Source organism: Microcaecilia unicolor, chromosome 7 (genome assembly GCF_901765095.1).
Source record: "Microcaecilia unicolor chromosome 7, aMicUni1.1, whole genome shotgun sequence".
Taxonomy (NCBI): Eukaryota; Metazoa; Chordata; class Amphibia; order Gymnophiona; family Siphonopidae; genus Microcaecilia; species Microcaecilia unicolor.
Window position 1 is genome coordinate 200092430 of NC_044037.1, and position 17433 is coordinate 200109862.

Sequence of the window (17433 nt, forward strand, 5' to 3'; positions counted from 1 at the left end):
CCCATAGCGCTGCTTAGTAAACCTAGCCCTTAGTTTGTACCTGAGGCAGTGGTGGGTTAAGTGTTCTATTCAATGTGGAAGCTCAAATGATTAAAACCTTTCTTCCCAAGAGCAACTTTTCGATACCTAATACAATCAATGGTCCTAAGCCATGCAGATTATTGCAACGGAATCTACGCAGGCTGCAAAGAACAACTCATAAAAAAACTCCAGACACCCCAAAATACAGCAGCCAGGCTGATATTCAGTAAAACACGCTTCGAAAGTGCCAAACCCCTCCGAGAAAAGTTGCATTGGCTCCCAATCAAAGAACAGATCATCTTCAAAATCTGCACCTTAGTCCACAAAATCATATACGGCGTAGTCCCAGGATACATGACAGACCTCATAGACTTACCAATAAGAAACAAAGTCAGATCATCAAGATCCTACCTAAACCTACACTACCCAAATTGCAAAGGACTGAAATACAAAATAACTTCCGCATCTGGCTTCTCCTACATAAGCGTACAACTATGGAATGGGCTCCCAAAAGCTGTGAAAACAATCCACAACCGCTTGAACTTCAGGAAATCACTAAAAACCAACCTCTTCAAAAAGGTCTACCCCAACGACCCCACATAACCCTCTTCACCTACCAACACAGCATGACTATGATCGAACAGGACAACACGCAATCTTCATCCATTCCGACCCTCCATTTATACCTCATACGATCACTATACAACTTTGTATTTGTTATCCACCGACTGGGCAAATGCCTTTGACGGTACTATGTAAGCACATTGAACCTGCAAATAGGTGAGAAAATGTGGGGTACAAATGCAACAAATAAATAAATAAATGTAATTGTTTAATAAAATCTATATAAAGAAAATTTTTTAAAAACTCAAGCAACCTTATCATGAGACCAGCAAACTCCTTTTCCCACTAATATCACTTGAGTATTGGGGCAAAGCAATGCTAATATGACACGTTGCATTAAAGAGGAAGGATTTTCAGTTCTCCTGGAGATAATGACAACAGTGTTTCTACCCAGGGTTTTTACAGTAAGACTTTTTTTTTTTTTCATTTAAGCTATCTTGTAACAGACTGGCAGACTTATTAATGGAGTTTCTGTGTTTTTGTGCCAAGCTTTCAGCTATGGATCAAACCAAACTGGTAAAACTGGAATAAAACTCATATTTAGTCTCAGCTCTGACAATGAGTCACATAAACATTCTAAATGGACAAATATTGCATGAAACAATTTATTACGACATGAAGAGACTTGAAAAGGCGCTGTTACTCTAGTTCTCAGTGCTTAGAGCTACATTTATAAAAGAAATCGGAACCACATATTAACCGCTTATAGGGCCAAACATATTATTTGATGTTTCACCTCACCAACAGCTTGAGGCAACTTACAGTAAAAACCGTGTACAATACATTTCACTGCTTCCTCAAACAAATTCAAATTCACTTACACAAATTTACACTTGCTCTGATAAAGGTGTACATCTTTGTATGTTGTTTATGTGTGTGAGTATATAGTTCATAAAATATGCATGCACATTGCAACTCACCTCCACTTCACCCAGACTACACCCCCTGAAAACACCCATGTGCCGATCCCATAAAAGTGCACAATTTCCGTGTAGGTGCCTGCTTTTTACATGACTGTGTGACCACACACTTAGGCACTCCCATCTATAACAAAACTGCAGAGGTGACACAAACACCACTATGTACATTGAAAGTGCAGCATATTTCTTTATTGTCAATGTAAAAAGACTCTACATGGGCTGTGTTTCGGCCTATCGGCCTGGTTCAGGAGACTGGAGTATGCTACAGTGTTGTCCCTAGATTTGATGGCTTTTCAACTTGATATGACACCAAGAAGAACCAAAAAGAACACTGTTAAATCAAACCAGGCAGGGTCTGTAAGCTGAATCAATACAAATAGGCTCTCTTTGCAGGAGATAGTTGTAGCAATGAAACTGAATCCTCAAGATGCCTTTAACTAGATGATATTTTTGTATTGATGGTATAGCAGTTTGCCAGCTGAACAAAGTGCCATTCGGCTTACAGACAACCGCCTAGTTTGCTAACCACATGTTTGATTTAACACAGTCAGTTCTTTTTGTTTCTTCTCAGCATCATATACAAGTTGAAAAGCCATCGAATCTACAGACATCATTGTGGCATACTCCAGACTCCTGAAGCAGGCCAACAGGCCAATACATGGTCCGTGTCGAGTCATTTTACATTGACAGTAAAGAAAATTGTGACACTTTCAGTGTACATAGTGGTGTTTTTGTCACTTCTGATCTTTTGCTGTTGTTTTGACTTGAGAGCTGTGGAGGTTGGTTCTTCTGTTCTTCTGGCACTCCCATCTATGCCAGCTCTACATCAGGTGTAAATAGGGGCACCTAAATACAGACTCACCAGTGCTGAGTTTATGCTTGTATCCTATGAGGACACTTGAGTACCCAAGTATCTATACAGAATAGGCTCTCACCCCTTGTATCTGGGGCACCTAAATGGAGGTGCTTTGTTGGCTGGTGTGTTTGTGCCTAAATTATAGGCACATATTTTACCCATTACACTGGTATTCTATAAATAAATATAGGCGCTTACTTTCCTTTATAGCAGGAGTTCTCAACCCAGTCCTCAGGACACACCTAGCCAGTCAGGTGTTTAGGATATCCACAATGAATATGGATGAGATCAGTTTGCATGCACCTTCTCCATTGTATGCAGATCTATCTCATGTAAATTCATTGTGGATATCATGAAAACCGGGCTAACCTGGTGTGTCCCAAAGACTGGGTTGAGAATTGCTCTCTACAAGTCTAACCTGGGTTCAGAGGAACTCTTAGACTTTCTTTGCAGGAGATGGTTTTAACAAAGAAATCTGAATCCTCAAGATGCCTTTAACTATATAATAATAATAATAGATTTTTGTTAGCCTTTAGTCAAAAGGGAAAAGCTTAACTTTATGCACAGAGGTCATTGAGAACAGTGGCATAGCCAGACCTGACATTTTGGGTGGGCACAGAGCTAATTTGGATGGGCACTAGGTGTGAGTAGTGTTTCTTGAGATACTCCTAAATAATGTCTTAGAGTGCACTTGATGATGGATTTCTAAGTAAACAGTCTGTGTAACAGCTCTCCTGCATCAACATAAACCACATACATGCTTCATGGAACACCGACATTTTTAAATATAGTGATTTTATCCCATATCTTAAATTTGACTAGATATCAGGCTTATTTTCAAAAGTGAACGGTGCCCATCTTCCGACACAAATCGGGAGATGGGCGTCCTTCTCTCAGGGTTGCCCAAATTGACATAATCGAAAGCCGATTTTGGGCGCCCTCAACTGCTTTCCGTCGTGGGGACGACCAAAGTTCACGGGGGCATGTTGGCAGCGTAGCGAAGGCGAGACTGGGGCATGCTTAAGAGATGGGCGTCCTCGGCCCATAATGGAAAAAAGAAGGGCGTCCCTGACGAGCACTTGTCCAACTTTACTTGGTCCATTTTTTCTTGCGACCAAGCCTCAAAAAGGTGCCTGAACTGACCCAGATGACCACCGGAGGGAATCGGGGATGAACTCCCCTTACTCCCCCAGTGGTCACCAACCTCCTCCCACCCTAAAAAAACTTTAAAAAATTTTTTCAAGCCTCTATGCCAGCCTCAAATGTCATACCCAGCTCCATGACAGCAGTATGCAGGTCCCTGGAACAGTTTTAGTGGGTGCAGTGCACTTCAGGCAGGCGGACCCAGGCCCATCCCCCTCTCTACCTGTTACACTTGTGGTGGTAAATGTGAGCCCTTCAAAACTACTACTACTACTACTACTACTATTTAGCTGTACCCACATGTAGGTGCCCCCTTCACCCCTTAGGGCTATGGTAGTGGTGTACAGTTGTGGGGAGTGGGTTTTTGAGGGGGTTTGGGGGGCTCAGCACACAAGTTAAGGGAGTTGTGCACCTGGGAACAATTTGTGAAGTCCCCCTAGGGTGCCCGGTTGGTGTCCTGGCATGTGAGGGGGACCAGTGCACTACGAATGCTGGCTCCTCCCATGACCAAATAGCTTGGATTTGGTTGTTTCTGAGACGGGCATCCTCAGTTTCCATTATCACTGAAAACCGGGGACGACCATCTCTAAGGATGACTTAAGGATGACCATCTCTAAGGTTGACCTAAATGTTGAGATTTGGGCGTCCCCAACCGTATTATCGAAACAAAAGATGGACGCCCATCTTGTTTCGATAATCCCGCCCCTTCACGGAGCCATCCTGTGAGGACGGCCCCAGGAAAACTTGGGCGCCCTGTTTGATTATGCCCCTCTATGTCTACTATAAGGCAAACATGTCAATGACACATATCCTTCAAACTTTGCTTTGTAATAAATGCAAATGCCTGATTAAGCTGTATTCATAAAACAGGTAAATTCTGAGACTGACATTCCCATTGAAAAAGCCAGAGAAGTCAGACTCGTATAGATCCCCACACGAACTGCATGCACACAGAATCTTTTTCATCGGTCACATGCAAAACACAGACCAACCCTTACCAACTGCAGAACAAAAGACAAAAAAATTAGAAATCACAGTGATGCCAAGAACACAGACCACCCCTTACAGATTGCAGAATAAAACACAAAAAATTAGAAATCACAGAGATGCCAAGTCACCCAGTTCCAGGCTTGAGATTTTGTGCAGTCCTGATTTAAACTTTATAACCCAAATCAGTGTGGGATTTGCAGTGCCTGATTTTGCCCATGGAAATCAGTGCTGCAAATCCCATAAAGATGGGGTGGTCAGAAATGCAGGACTGTCACAAAATTTCCAGCCTGGAAATGTAGCCTGGCATCACCCTGCCCTTCCCCCTCCCCCATAGTTTAGCATCAGCTCTGTTCTCTCCCCCCCCCCCCTGAGTTTAGCATCAGCTGTGCCCCTCCCCTCCCGAGTTTGTCTGCATAAGAGAAAAAGTAGACTCCCAAAGAAAAGAAATCATAATCCATGGCTACCATTGAATATCTGGATATGTCCATTGACAAGGAAGTTAAGCAGGCACCAGCCATTATTCAGACTGGTGTCTGATTAATTTGATATATAAAGTTAGCACAGCTGTTTTGCTGTCCTAACTTAATGCACTTAACTGGTTAGCAGACTGAATATCTCTGCTAACCAGCTAAGTTGATGCTCTGCCCTAACTCTGCCGCCAGCTCACCCCTAACCTAGCTAGTTAGGGGATGGCCAGTTAGTGGTGATATTCAGCGTCACTACCCAGTTAAATTATGCCGAATATCAGTGGCCAGTTAGCTCAGCAGGAGCCTCTCCTGCCCAGTTAAACCCTTTTTAATATTGACCCCATAGAATAGTGTCACATATTTGGAACAAATATTTGCAATCTATTTCCCATAAAGCAAGAAGTGCTGTTTTAAATAAGTTTCACACGCTTTAGAAGTAAATTATACTAAGAGGGGGAAGAGAGGCAATAGGGAAGAGACAATAGGCGAAGAAAGCAGAGGGAGATTTAACGAGGGGCTAGCTATGTATTATCCAACAATATCAAAGTGGACAGATGTTTGGTGCGGGATTGAAACAGTAGACACCATGAAGAAAGGAAAGAAGCGTGGTAGTCTAAGTAAGGGAGGGATAAGGAATCTAAACAAGGTACCTTGATAAATATAACACAATATGTGAAATTTAGTGACAACAATCTTTCATTTTATTATTCTTTATTATTCACTTTAACAAAGGATGTTAATTTCTTTCGGGTACAGCGTTAATAGTTTGTGGGGCTGAGGGGGGAGAGAAAAATGTTACAAAATACAAATTGGTGACACAAGTTACAGACATGTTTGATCAAAATGTTATATCAATGGCTTTATCAATGGTTGTATATTAAGGCTTTGTTACAGTTCTTGTATCATCAATAAAAACAGTTGAAACATAGAATAGTGTCACATAAGTGGCATAGCATGTAAATGTAAGAGGGCATGTACATGGGCGGGGCTCCCACTTACACGCATCACTTACAAAATACTGCCAGGTATGTGTGTGTCCCTGCTGCATTTATGCAAACACAAGTTACGCCAGGTCTATGGTGTAACTAGAGATGCATAAATGTAAGGCACGCCTACGCTAGTATTCGGTAATAGAGTCTGGGTGCATCCAGATTCCATCATATAATAGGCTTGCAGCATCAGCATGTCCAATTGGAGGTGCCCACTTATAGAATTTCCTCCGTAATGACATATGCAACCAAAATTCATCTGTCCAAAGGCCTGATGTTTTTAGAGGAAACCACTTATGGAGTTTGTATCCACATAACTGGTTTTGAATATCAACCTGGCCTTCTACTGCCATTGTTGCAATTATAATTACAAGCAAATTATTTTCCTTTGTATTTTTAAAGGTTGGATTATAGTGGACCTTCACGCGAATTTTTTTTCCTGGTATCCAGAGAGCTGTTCAACCCATACTATGGCCTATTTGAATATTCAGCCAATGATACTTACACAGTCCAGATCAGTCCAATGTCAGCGTTTGTAGACAATCACCATGAATGGTAAAATATTTTAATTTAATGTTCAGTTTTGGTATTCTTTTGTTGTTGTTGTTGTTATTGCAGCTGTTTGTAGACATTATTTCTTGCAATATGTTATTTAAACTAAAATCCAATCCTGTTCTGGTGCTGACACTACAGATTCAGCTTTTTTAAAACCAGTTCAGCAAAGCTAAGACTTACGGATTTGAGTTCAATCTCTAGAAATCTATTGCACCAGGGCTCTAGGGCGGGTAGGGTGCAAAGTTTTGTGGGGGGGGGGGGGGGGAGCAGGTCAAGCTTAACTATTAGGCAGACTAGGTGGTCACCTTGGGCAGCAGCTTCTGGGAGAGAGCAGCAACTGTCAAACCTAAATAACAGGGCCTACCAGCCACACAGACTGAAAGAACAATCAGCACGTACTGTCTACCTACAAAAAGGCTAAGTAATTTTCACATAATTCATTTACCTAGGTCAGTGATTTTTGGAAACTGCCTTCTTTGGGTATATGTGATATGTGTGTATGTGTGTGCGCACGTATATATATACATTGTTGGTTTAATCAAGTATTGACGATGAATGTGACTATCGGGCTTATTTTCGAAAGTGATCACCGGCCATCTTCTGACAAATCGGGAGATGGCTGGCGATCTCTCAAAAGTGGCGAAATCGGTATAATCGAAAGCTGCTTTTTTGACACCATCGCCACTTTCCCGTCGCCGAGCCGGCAAAAGTTCAAGGGGGCGTGTTGGCGGCGTAGCGAAGGCGGGACATGGGCAGGCATGGGCATGGCTACCAGATGGCCGGCATCAGCACATAATGGAAAAAAAAGCGGCGTTAATCAGTATTTTGCCGGTTTTACTTGGTCCTTTTATTTTCACGACCAAGCCTCAAAAAGGTGCCCCAACTCACCAGATGACCACTGTAGGGAATGGGGGATGAGCTCCCCGTACTCCCCCAGTGGTCACCAACCCCCTCCCACACTAAAAAAATAAAAATATAAACCTTTTTTGCCAGCCTTAAATGTCTTACCCAGCTCTCTGACAGCAGTATGCAGGTCCCTGGAACAGTTTTTGTTGGTTGCAGTGGACGTCAGGCAGGTGGACCCAGGCCCATCCCCCCACTACCTGTTACACTTGTGGTGGTAAGTGTTGAGCCCTACAAACCCCCCAAAACCCACTCTACCCACATGTAGGTGCCCCCCTTCACCCATAAGGGCTATGGTAGTGGTGTAAAGTTGTGGGGAGTGGGTTTTGAGGGGCTCAGCACCCAAGATAAGGGAGCTATGCACCTGGGAGGTATTTGTATATTTTTTAAAAATTTTTAGAAGTGCCCCCTAGGGTGCCCGGTTGGTGTCCTGGCATGTCAGGGGGACCAGTGCACTACAAATGCTGGCTCCTCCCACGAGCAAATGCCTTGGATTTAGCCAGGGTTGAGATGGTCGCTTTTAGTTTCCATTATCGCTGAAAAACAAAACTGGCCATCTGAAACCCGGCGAACTCTGGCATTTGGCCGGGCCAAACCGTATTATCGAAAGAAAAGATAGCCGGCCATCTTTTTTGATAATATGGTTCGGCCAGCTGTTTAAGACGCCTCCGAAATAGATCGCCGGCAATCTATTTCGCCGGTGCCGTTCGATTATTCCCCTCTATGCTACAACCAAAATGATAAAACCAGTCTTCCAAGATTGCATCAAATATACAGTGGTGGAAATAAGTATTTGATCCCTTGCTGATTTTGTAAGTTTGCCCACTGACAAAGACATGAGCAGCCCATAATTGAAGGGTAGGTTATTGGTAACAGTGAGAAATAGCACATCACAAATTAAATCCGGAAAATCACATTGTGGAAAGTATATGAATTTATTTGCATTCTGCAGAGGGAAATAAGTATTTGATCCCCCACCAACCAGTAAGAGATCTGGCCCCTACAGACCAGGTAGATGCTCCAAATCAACTCGTTACCTGCATGACAGACAGCTGTCGGCAATGGTCACCTGTATGAAAGACACCTGTCCACAGACTCAGTGAATCAGTCAGACTCTAACCTCTACAAAATGGCCAAGAGCAAGGAGCTGTCTAAGGATGTCAGGGACAAGATCATACACCTGCACAAGGCTGGAATGGGCTACAAAACCATCAGTAAGACGCTGGGCGAGAAGGAGACAACTGTTGGTGCCATAGTAAGAAAATGGAAGAAGTACAAAATGACTGTCAATCGACAAAGATCTGGGGCTCCACGCAAAATCTCACCTCGTGGGGTATCCTTGATCATGAGGAAGGTTAGAAATCAGCCTACAACTACAAGGGGGGAACTTGTCAATGATCTCAAGGCAGCTGGGACCACTGTCACCACGAAAACCATTGTTAACACATTACGACATAACGGATTGCAATCCTGCAGTGCCCGGAAGGTCCCCCTGCTCCGGAAGGCACATGTGACGGCCCGTCTGAAGTTTGCCAGTGAACACCTGGATGATGCCGAGAGTGATTGGGAGAAGGTGCTGTGGTCAGATGAGACAAAAATTGAGCTCTTTGGCATGAACTCAACTCGCCGTGTTTGGAGGAAGAGAAATGCTGCCTATGACCCAAAGAACACCGTCCCCACTGTCAAGCATGGAGGTGGAAATGTTATGTTTTGGGGGTGTTTCTCTGCTAAGGGCACAGGACTACTTCACCGCATCACTGGGAGAATGGATGGGGCCATGTACCGTACAATTCTGAGTGACAACCTCCTTCCCTCCGCCAGGGCCTTAAAAATGGGTCGTGGCTGGGTCTTCCAGCACGACAATGACCCAAAACATACAGCCAAGGCAACAAAGGAGTGGCTCAGGAAGAAGCACATTAGGGTCATGGAGTGGCCTAGCCAGTCACCAGACCTTAATCCCATTGAAAACTTATGGAGGGAGCTGAAGCTGTGAGTTGCCAAGCGACAGCCCAGAACTCTTAATGATTTAGAGATGATCTGCAAAGAGGAGTGGACCAAAATTCCTCCTGACATGTGTGCAAACCTCATCATCAACTACAGAAGACGTCTGACCGCTGTGCTTGCCAACAAGGGTTTTGCCACCAAGTATTAGGTCTTGTTTGCCAGAGGGATTAAATACTTATTTCCCTCTGCAGAATGCAAATAAATTCATATACTTTCCACAATGTGATTTTCCGGATTTAATTTGTGATGTGCTATCTCTCACTGTTACCAATAACCTACCCTTCAATTATGGGCTGCTCATGTCTTTGTCAGTGGGCAAACTTACAAAATCAGCAAGGGATCAAATACTTATTTCCACCACTGTAACTGCCTGTATGTGCCTTCATTTACTGTGTTACTGTGTTACACACACATATACATCAAAAGATATATTTAAAAGTAGGATGTCCACTTATGAGTTTTTACAGATCATTCTGGGAATGGTGGTATGGGGTGATAATGATTATTGAGTTGAATTATCATAATCTTGGTGGGGAAGCCTCAGAGGCCTGAAAATGAACTGAAGGGGCATAAGGTTAAACATTTGCCTAGACTACCCAATACCCTTGCACCGGCTTTTTGTGTGTGTGTGTGTGGGGGGGGGGGGGGGGGGGGGGAGGGAATGCTCCAAACACAGAAGTCACTGGCAAAAGGCAAGGAGGAACGTAGCCAGTTCTATCCCTGATGAGGAGAAAGAGATCAGACATTTTGACTCCATTCTGACAAAGAGGTGAAGGAAAGGGGACCATTTGTAGTTGCAGCACATGAGGACAGTTGGATGCTGCCTTCTGCCTGTGCTACTGCTGGCCTGGATCAGGGAGGAAGGAAGGGACAGGAGGAGAGTTGTTAGTCTGGAAGGGATAAGTGAAGATGGCTTCTTTCTTTCACTTGCTCCTGCCCCCAATGATCACCACTGGACCACTTGAAATTAAGGTAGGCCCGGGGGGGGGGGGGGGGAGATGGGTGGCTTGTGGCCACTAGTTGGGAAGGGGAGAGAGAGGGGATGCGAGACGTCAGGGGCTTGAAGGGGACACTTCAATTTAAAAACAAAAAAACATATGGAACCTAGCCCGATATTCAGCTGGGGCCCACATAAGCTTGAGAGGGTGAATTTAGGACAACTTTTCAGCTGTCCTAAATTCACTCACTTAACCTTAGGTGGGCATCAGCTGAATATCGCTGGCACCCACATAAGTCCTGACTGTTCCCCAACATGCTCCCTGACCCGCCCTTGACTGGTCCACTTTTTTGGGGCTGGTCAGAGGTGATATTTAGCGGCACTGCCCAGTTCAGTGCCGCTGAATATTGGCAGTTAGGCGGGGACAGGCGATTCAAGTGGGCCAGTGTCTCTCCAGCCCACTTAAATCACTGTGAATATTGGCCTCCTAGTCCTTAATGGAATGCAGGGCATAGTACAAGAGGTAACGGTGTTGGGTCCACTGAGAAACAGTGATCATAACATGATCAAATTTCAGCTAATATCTGGAGTGAAGTCATAAAGGAAATCTACCGTAGCAGCATTTAATTTTCAAAAGGGCAGCTATGATAAGTACATAAGTATTGCCATACTGGGACAGACCAAAGGTCCATCAAGCCCAGCATCCTGTTTCCAACAGTGGCCAATCCAAGTCACAAATACCAGAGCTTAGAGCCAATATAGCAGAAGAGTGACGAGAGGTGGAGAGATGGAGTTGGGAACAGGAGAACAGAACCAGGAGATTATTGTCAGCAGATCGAAGGTAGCATGGGGGATGAGGTGGATACTGAAGTAGGCAGGAGCAGAGGGGAGCCTTGATTTGTAAACTAGAAGAAGGATCTTAAATGTTATACAGGCAGAGACTGGCAACCAGTGTTCAGAACAGAGAAGGAGGGTTCAGTGGTCAAAGCGGTGAGCATTATGAAGTAATTTCACTGCTGTAGACTGGACTAGTTGAAGGTATTGGTGAGACAAAGGCCGGCATAGAGAGAATTACAGTAGTCCAGATGAGAAATGACAAGCGCCAGAATGAGAGGACGAAGAAGGGCAGGCAGGAAGGAATAGGCGAACAGAGCGAACACGATGAAGTGCAAAGAATGAAGAGCGAAGAACGGAATTAATCTGGGGCTGGAAAGTAAGATGCAAATCAAAAGTAACACCCAGAATCTTGATAGAGTCCTTAAAAGGAAGTAGATTGCCATTGAGTGAAGGAAATGGAAATGAAGCATTGCTGGAACATGGGAAGAAAATAGATTCACATTTGGCAGTGTTGAGGTAGAGAAGATTGTGAGCCAAGAGGAAACCTGTGATAAGATAGTTGTTCAGACGTGAGATTGAGGAGGCATCGGTGATTTTGAAAATATCTGAATGTCATCTGCATAACAGAACAGGGTGTAGGAGTGATCTTGAATAATAGTTAATAGAGGCGCAAGAAAAATGTTGAAGAGGGTTGAGGTGAGAATCGACTGGAGCCTTAGAGAGCACCAGATCAGAGTGGGAGGGACTGGATGGAGGAACATTGAAAGCAAAGTTGATAGGAGCGGTCAGAGAGATAACTAGCGAACCATATGAGAGCTGTACCAGAGATTCCAGTTGAGTGAAGGTGGTGCAGAAGGAGTGTGTGATCCACAAGATCAAAGGCACAGATACTTGAAGCACTCTGTGCTGTGGTGCCCTGTCCCTCACGCAGGTTTCCATGGTAACAGGAAGCCTGAGATGGAGGAGGAGCCATGGCACCATAGGAGGGCGGGAAGGCCAGAGAGGCCAAGTTACTCAGTTCCAGACTGGAGGCTTGCCTGTCCAGGTTTTGACCTTATATTCTAAAGCAGTGTGGGTTTTGTAGTGCCTGAAACTGCCAAGAGAAAATCAGTTCTCCAAGTCCCATAATTCACCAGATGGGAAGACCCTGGCCTGAAGTCACTGGCTGAAAAAGAGTTGCTGTTGGAGGAGTGGGGCCAACCTTCAGTACAAAAGCAGGGGCAAGGGGGAAGTAAAAGAAAGAGGGATCTGGACTGGGGAGGGATGATAGGGACAAGATCATCCCTCCAGTAATATCGGGAGGGGGAGGGGACTAATCTTCCTTTTCCCTGATTGCCTATGGGCGCCCATAACTGAAATCCAGCCCTGGAAGATGCTGTATTTGATAGACCTTTTTGGTCCGATACATCATGGCACTTTTTGTATTCATACATAAGCACCCTTGCATTTTGTTTTGTGTTTTGCTGTTGTTGGTTTTTGTTTTTTAATTTGACCCCTGGCTGCAATAGATGTTTGAGTTTGAAATTAAACATTATACAGGACACCTAAATGCTAAATTGTCCTACTGAAACAAGGCCAAGAAATGTGAAACATCAGAATTCCATTAGGTTTGCATTGAAGTGATAGTATAGTAATGTCTGCTTCCCTTTATGCTTTATGCTTTATGCTTTAGGTTCAGGTTCAGTGGTCGAATTCTTGGTCTTGCTCTGATACATCAGTATTTATTAGATGCCTTCTTCACAAGGCCGTTTTATAAGGCCCTTCTCAGAATGTGAGTAGAAATGTCTTTTTAAAACATCTGTACATACTTTTAAGATGTAAATTCCAGCCATTTTGGTAATCTTTGTTTATTATGTCCCTATTCAATTTTCCTATTAGCAGGTATATTAGAACTATTTATATAAATACACTGATCACAAAACCTTTTACAGTATAGTATGTCAACAATGATATGCAACAGTTTTTATGTAAAAAAAAGAAGAAGAAATTCACTGCACACCTGGGTTGTTTTTCTGAGACACGTGTCCCCCCCCCCCCCACCCCCCCACCCCCAAGTCATTGCTGAGTGCCTTTGGCACCGCAGAGCAGCACATCAGAATCCTTTAACACAGTTTTAGGACATTTTATGCAATAAAAACATTTATGTATATGGTTTGTCTGTCTGTCTGTGCCTGGGAGCTAACAAGCATGCACATCAGTCAAAATGGCCACCTTGACCCCTGTGATGACATCCCCAACTGCCACAGTGACTGAGCTGAAGAAGGACCTGCAGCTGCGGTGACAGAACCACATCAGGGGTGAAATCAGGATAGGACTAGAGGGAACAAAGAGACCGAGGCAGTGAGAATCAGGCTGCAGGTCCCAAAAACAGGTGTTTTGAAGGGAAATAGAGAATTTCCCCCTGAACATGTGATGGTCAACATTAATTTATGTGGTCACTGTTTGATGGCAGAAATAGTTAAGCTCAGTGACCAAATGGTTGTTGTCTCTCTTGATGAAAACTGAATGCCATTTTCTTGTATGTTTGCCGTTTGGTACCTGGTTACAGGATTTCTTGCTGTTGCCCTCTTTACATTTTGCAGTTTAACAAAACAATTTACAGAGAATTACTTATCCAACAGCTATATAAAAGGGCTCTTTTACTAAAGTTTTGCACTTACTGCATGTTACAGCAAAAATTAACATGCAGCAAGTGCAAAGCCTTTGATATAAATATAGGGGGGGGTGTCCAGCATCTGCCATGAATTTACATCACAGAAAAGATGCTTAGGGCATGGACTGCATTACATTAACTATCTGCCACTGCATGGAATGTAGTACAGGCTCAGAAAATAAATTAAAAGTGCCATTGCTACAGCAGCACTCCCCCCACCACATATCTCGGGCCCCCGAATTGACTTCTCCTCCTGATTTCCCCCCACCTCGACAGGACTTCTTCCAGTCCCTCCCCAGCATCACTCCTCTTTCCATTCCCCCCGACCCTCAACAACACTTTTCCTTATGATCCCCTTCCCCAATATCACTGTTCCTTCTGATCCACACCCTACCCCCAATATCACTCCTTTTCTGATTCCCCCCCCTGGCATTACTCCTCCTTCCAGTCCCCTCCAATAGTCAGAACCCCTTTCCAGTCCCCCTAACCAAAATCCCCCTCCTGTGCCCAACTCTCCCATCATCCCCCGGTTCCCCCCCCCCCCCCCCCCTCCACCAGGACCTATGTAGGGGACTCTACTGCCACCTGGGGCTACACTGGGATCCAAATGGCCACCTAGCAGTCATCTTGTGGTACTGCTCTTAATTTTTACTGACGAATACCAGCAACTTCAGTATTTGCTATTCCATTGATTTCTCTTGTGTCCCTCTATTCCTTGGTCCACTTTTGTACAATCATTCAGTGTGGGCAATGTCAATGAAAGCACACCGTACCAGACTACTCAGTTTAATTGTCTTTTTTTCTCCTTTAAATAATCTTAGTCTCTGTGACTTAAGTGACTTGGAATACCTTGATGAGGAATTTCATCAGAGTCTCCAGTGGATGAAAGACAATGATATCCATGATATTTTAGATCTGACATTTACGGTGAATGAAGAGGTTTTTGGGCAGGTATGCAACATTTCCTTGTCTCAGAAACCAATAACACTCTTTATGTCTTCATAGTTGTGCATGCTGCACTTTGCTGAGTGTCATCTTCGGATAAGAGTGGATCCAGGTCTTGGTCATTTACTACTATGAAATGTCTTTGTTGAGTCTAGCATTGGGCCACTTTATATTTGAGACGGATTTCAGTCACAGTACGGTACATGTGGGCTGTCAACACTCATGAGTCACTAGGCAGCAAAAAAATTGTACGTGCCTGTGGGAAAGAGATGAGAGAAGATATAGGAGGGTGCAAAAACATGTATATTACTGTTATAAAGAGAGTCACAGTGCAATGTAACATTCACCAACACAATATACATGATGATACAAAGGAATTCTTTTTAGATTACTATAATACCTATTCACCCACTTTTTTAGCTTCAGGGGAAGACAAACCCAGTTTTGTATAGGGCATATAGGTCTGAGAAGGCATGCTGAACTCAGGATGTTCAAAATTTGTAAAGGCTCACTTAATGCAGAAAAGTACAAGTATCTGGCAGCACTGCCATTTTACAAATCAGTCTGAGAAGAGCGGCATCACATGGAGCTTTGTTCATGTAAGTGGTGACTGGCAGATTTTGCTACCTACAAATTTAAGTGCTGCCGCTTACTTAACTTTATTTATATATAATCCACTTATGCCTAGATGGAGTACAAAAAACATACATAATCATAAAAAGAAACATGTAAGTGGTGACAGTGACAGATTTTGCTACCTACACATTTAAGTGCTGCCGCTTACTTAACTTTGTTTATTTATAATCCACTTATGCCTAGATGGAGTACAAAAAAACGTACATAATCATAAAAAGAAACATATACACACCATGTATAATATCAAATATCCTCATTCTGACTGAGATCAGATTACCTCAATCATGCACTGATTAACTGCAATCATCATCATAAATAAATCAGCATAACATACTAATCTGCTCACTGCAAAGATTAACCTGATATTCTCCAATAAATAGCAAGGGCCACTCTAATTTCTTAGGCCATAAGCTTGTGCAAATATACAGTGGCCTACTGGTATACTGGAGGTCTCCCTATTTCAGATACTACTTTAAGTCTTGGAACTTCTATTTTACCTGTAGATTTCTTTCATTATCTATGAATTATTCTTGACTCTCAACTCATGTTCTCTCCACAGATAACTAATTCACGTAACACTGGCTTCTTTGTTCTCCGGCAACTGCATTCAGTTTGACACATGACACATTTCATTCTCTTTTCTCTCTCTATTAGTCACTAAGCTAGACTATTGCAATATCGTATACCTAAGTTGTTTTCATGCTAATTTTTAAAAAGCTCCAATCCATACAAAAATACAGCTACTAGATTATTATGCCATGCTCAGAAATTCAATCATGTTAACCCATTACTTCATAATCATCGCCGGCTCCCTATTGAGTAGCGAATAATATTCAAACAAATGACACTTACTTTTAAGCCCCCCATTATTTAGCGACTATTACTATTACATAGTCTCCTACACGTCTTCTTCGCTTCATTAATGGTCATCATCTGGTTCTTCCCAGTCCCAAATCTGATCAGCTTGAATCTACCAGACACCACACTTTCTACTTCACAGCCCCTTTTGGAACCCCCCCTCCCTCTGAACGTCTATGCCGAATTATCTTTCAAAAATTTCAAGGCTGCCATAAAAACCTGCTGTATCCATAGTTGAATCCACTGTTTCCCCACCTACAGTACCTTTCCTGACTCTTTCTTCCTTTCTTTTCCCTATTTTTCATTATGATGATCTTTGAGTCTGATTGCTTTTAGGATGAGTGTGTTGTCTCTTATTGTAGTTCCTTTCCTACTTTGGAAATATGATTTTAGTTTGTAAACCGCTTAGATCTGTAAGTTAACTTAGGCGGTATAGCAAATTTTAATAAACTATTTCTTAAAGGCAGATGTGTCAGATATGAATTAAAGACAGCCAGGAAGATGGTTCCATTCTGCCGGCCCTGTTAACGAGAAAGAATGGTTTCCCTGTTCTGCAAAATGAGTCTTCTATAGCAATAGAATTGTCAAGCAATGGTCAACCTGGTTGGCAAATGTTCAGTCCCATCAATAAATAGCGTGGTGCCTGCTGGTTTAATACTTTATGTATCGGCAAAAATATCTTAAATCTCACTTGTTCATAAATAGGTACCCAATGCAGCTCAGCCAGTACTGGTGTAGCATGCCACATTCTGTGCTATCTGTATCTAAATATATAATTGGTGGATGTTGCATAGCTGCACTTCCAATGGAAGCCAATACAGGAACCGAGCTTCAAAAATGTTTTGCTTTTTGAGGTTTTTTGTAACACCACAAATGGAGACACTGCCTCAATCGTTCCCCCAAACCCCAGGTCAGATGAAACTTACCTGGAAGATATTTGTGACTCCGAGCAGATGGAAATGCCAGTGAGGAATGTTTTTTGAATTAGACATGCATTTCCATAGCAAATAAACTGCATAATAGGGTGCTTAGGATAAGAGGGTAAGAAGGCACCTACTTCAAGCCTATTCTGTAAAGAAAAGTAAGCGCCTACTT

At 43.2% G+C, this 17433-nt stretch overlaps 1 protein-coding gene across 3 annotated transcripts in view; it reads left to right on the forward strand.

The window, feature by feature from the left end:
* HECW2 (HECT, C2 and WW domain containing E3 ubiquitin protein ligase 2) overlaps positions 1 to 17433 on the forward strand; it is a 535594-nt gene that overhangs the window by 490253 nt on the left and 27908 nt on the right. For all 3 annotated transcript variants that reach the window (XM_030209455.1, XM_030209456.1, XM_030209457.1), the window contains 3 exons: positions 6413 to 6565; positions 12919 to 13017; positions 14721 to 14850. In XM_030209455.1, coding sequence (XP_030065315.1) covers positions 6413 to 6565; positions 12919 to 13017; positions 14721 to 14850 — 382 coding nt within the window. The remainder of the gene's footprint in view (positions 1 to 6412; positions 6566 to 12918; positions 13018 to 14720; positions 14851 to 17433) is intronic.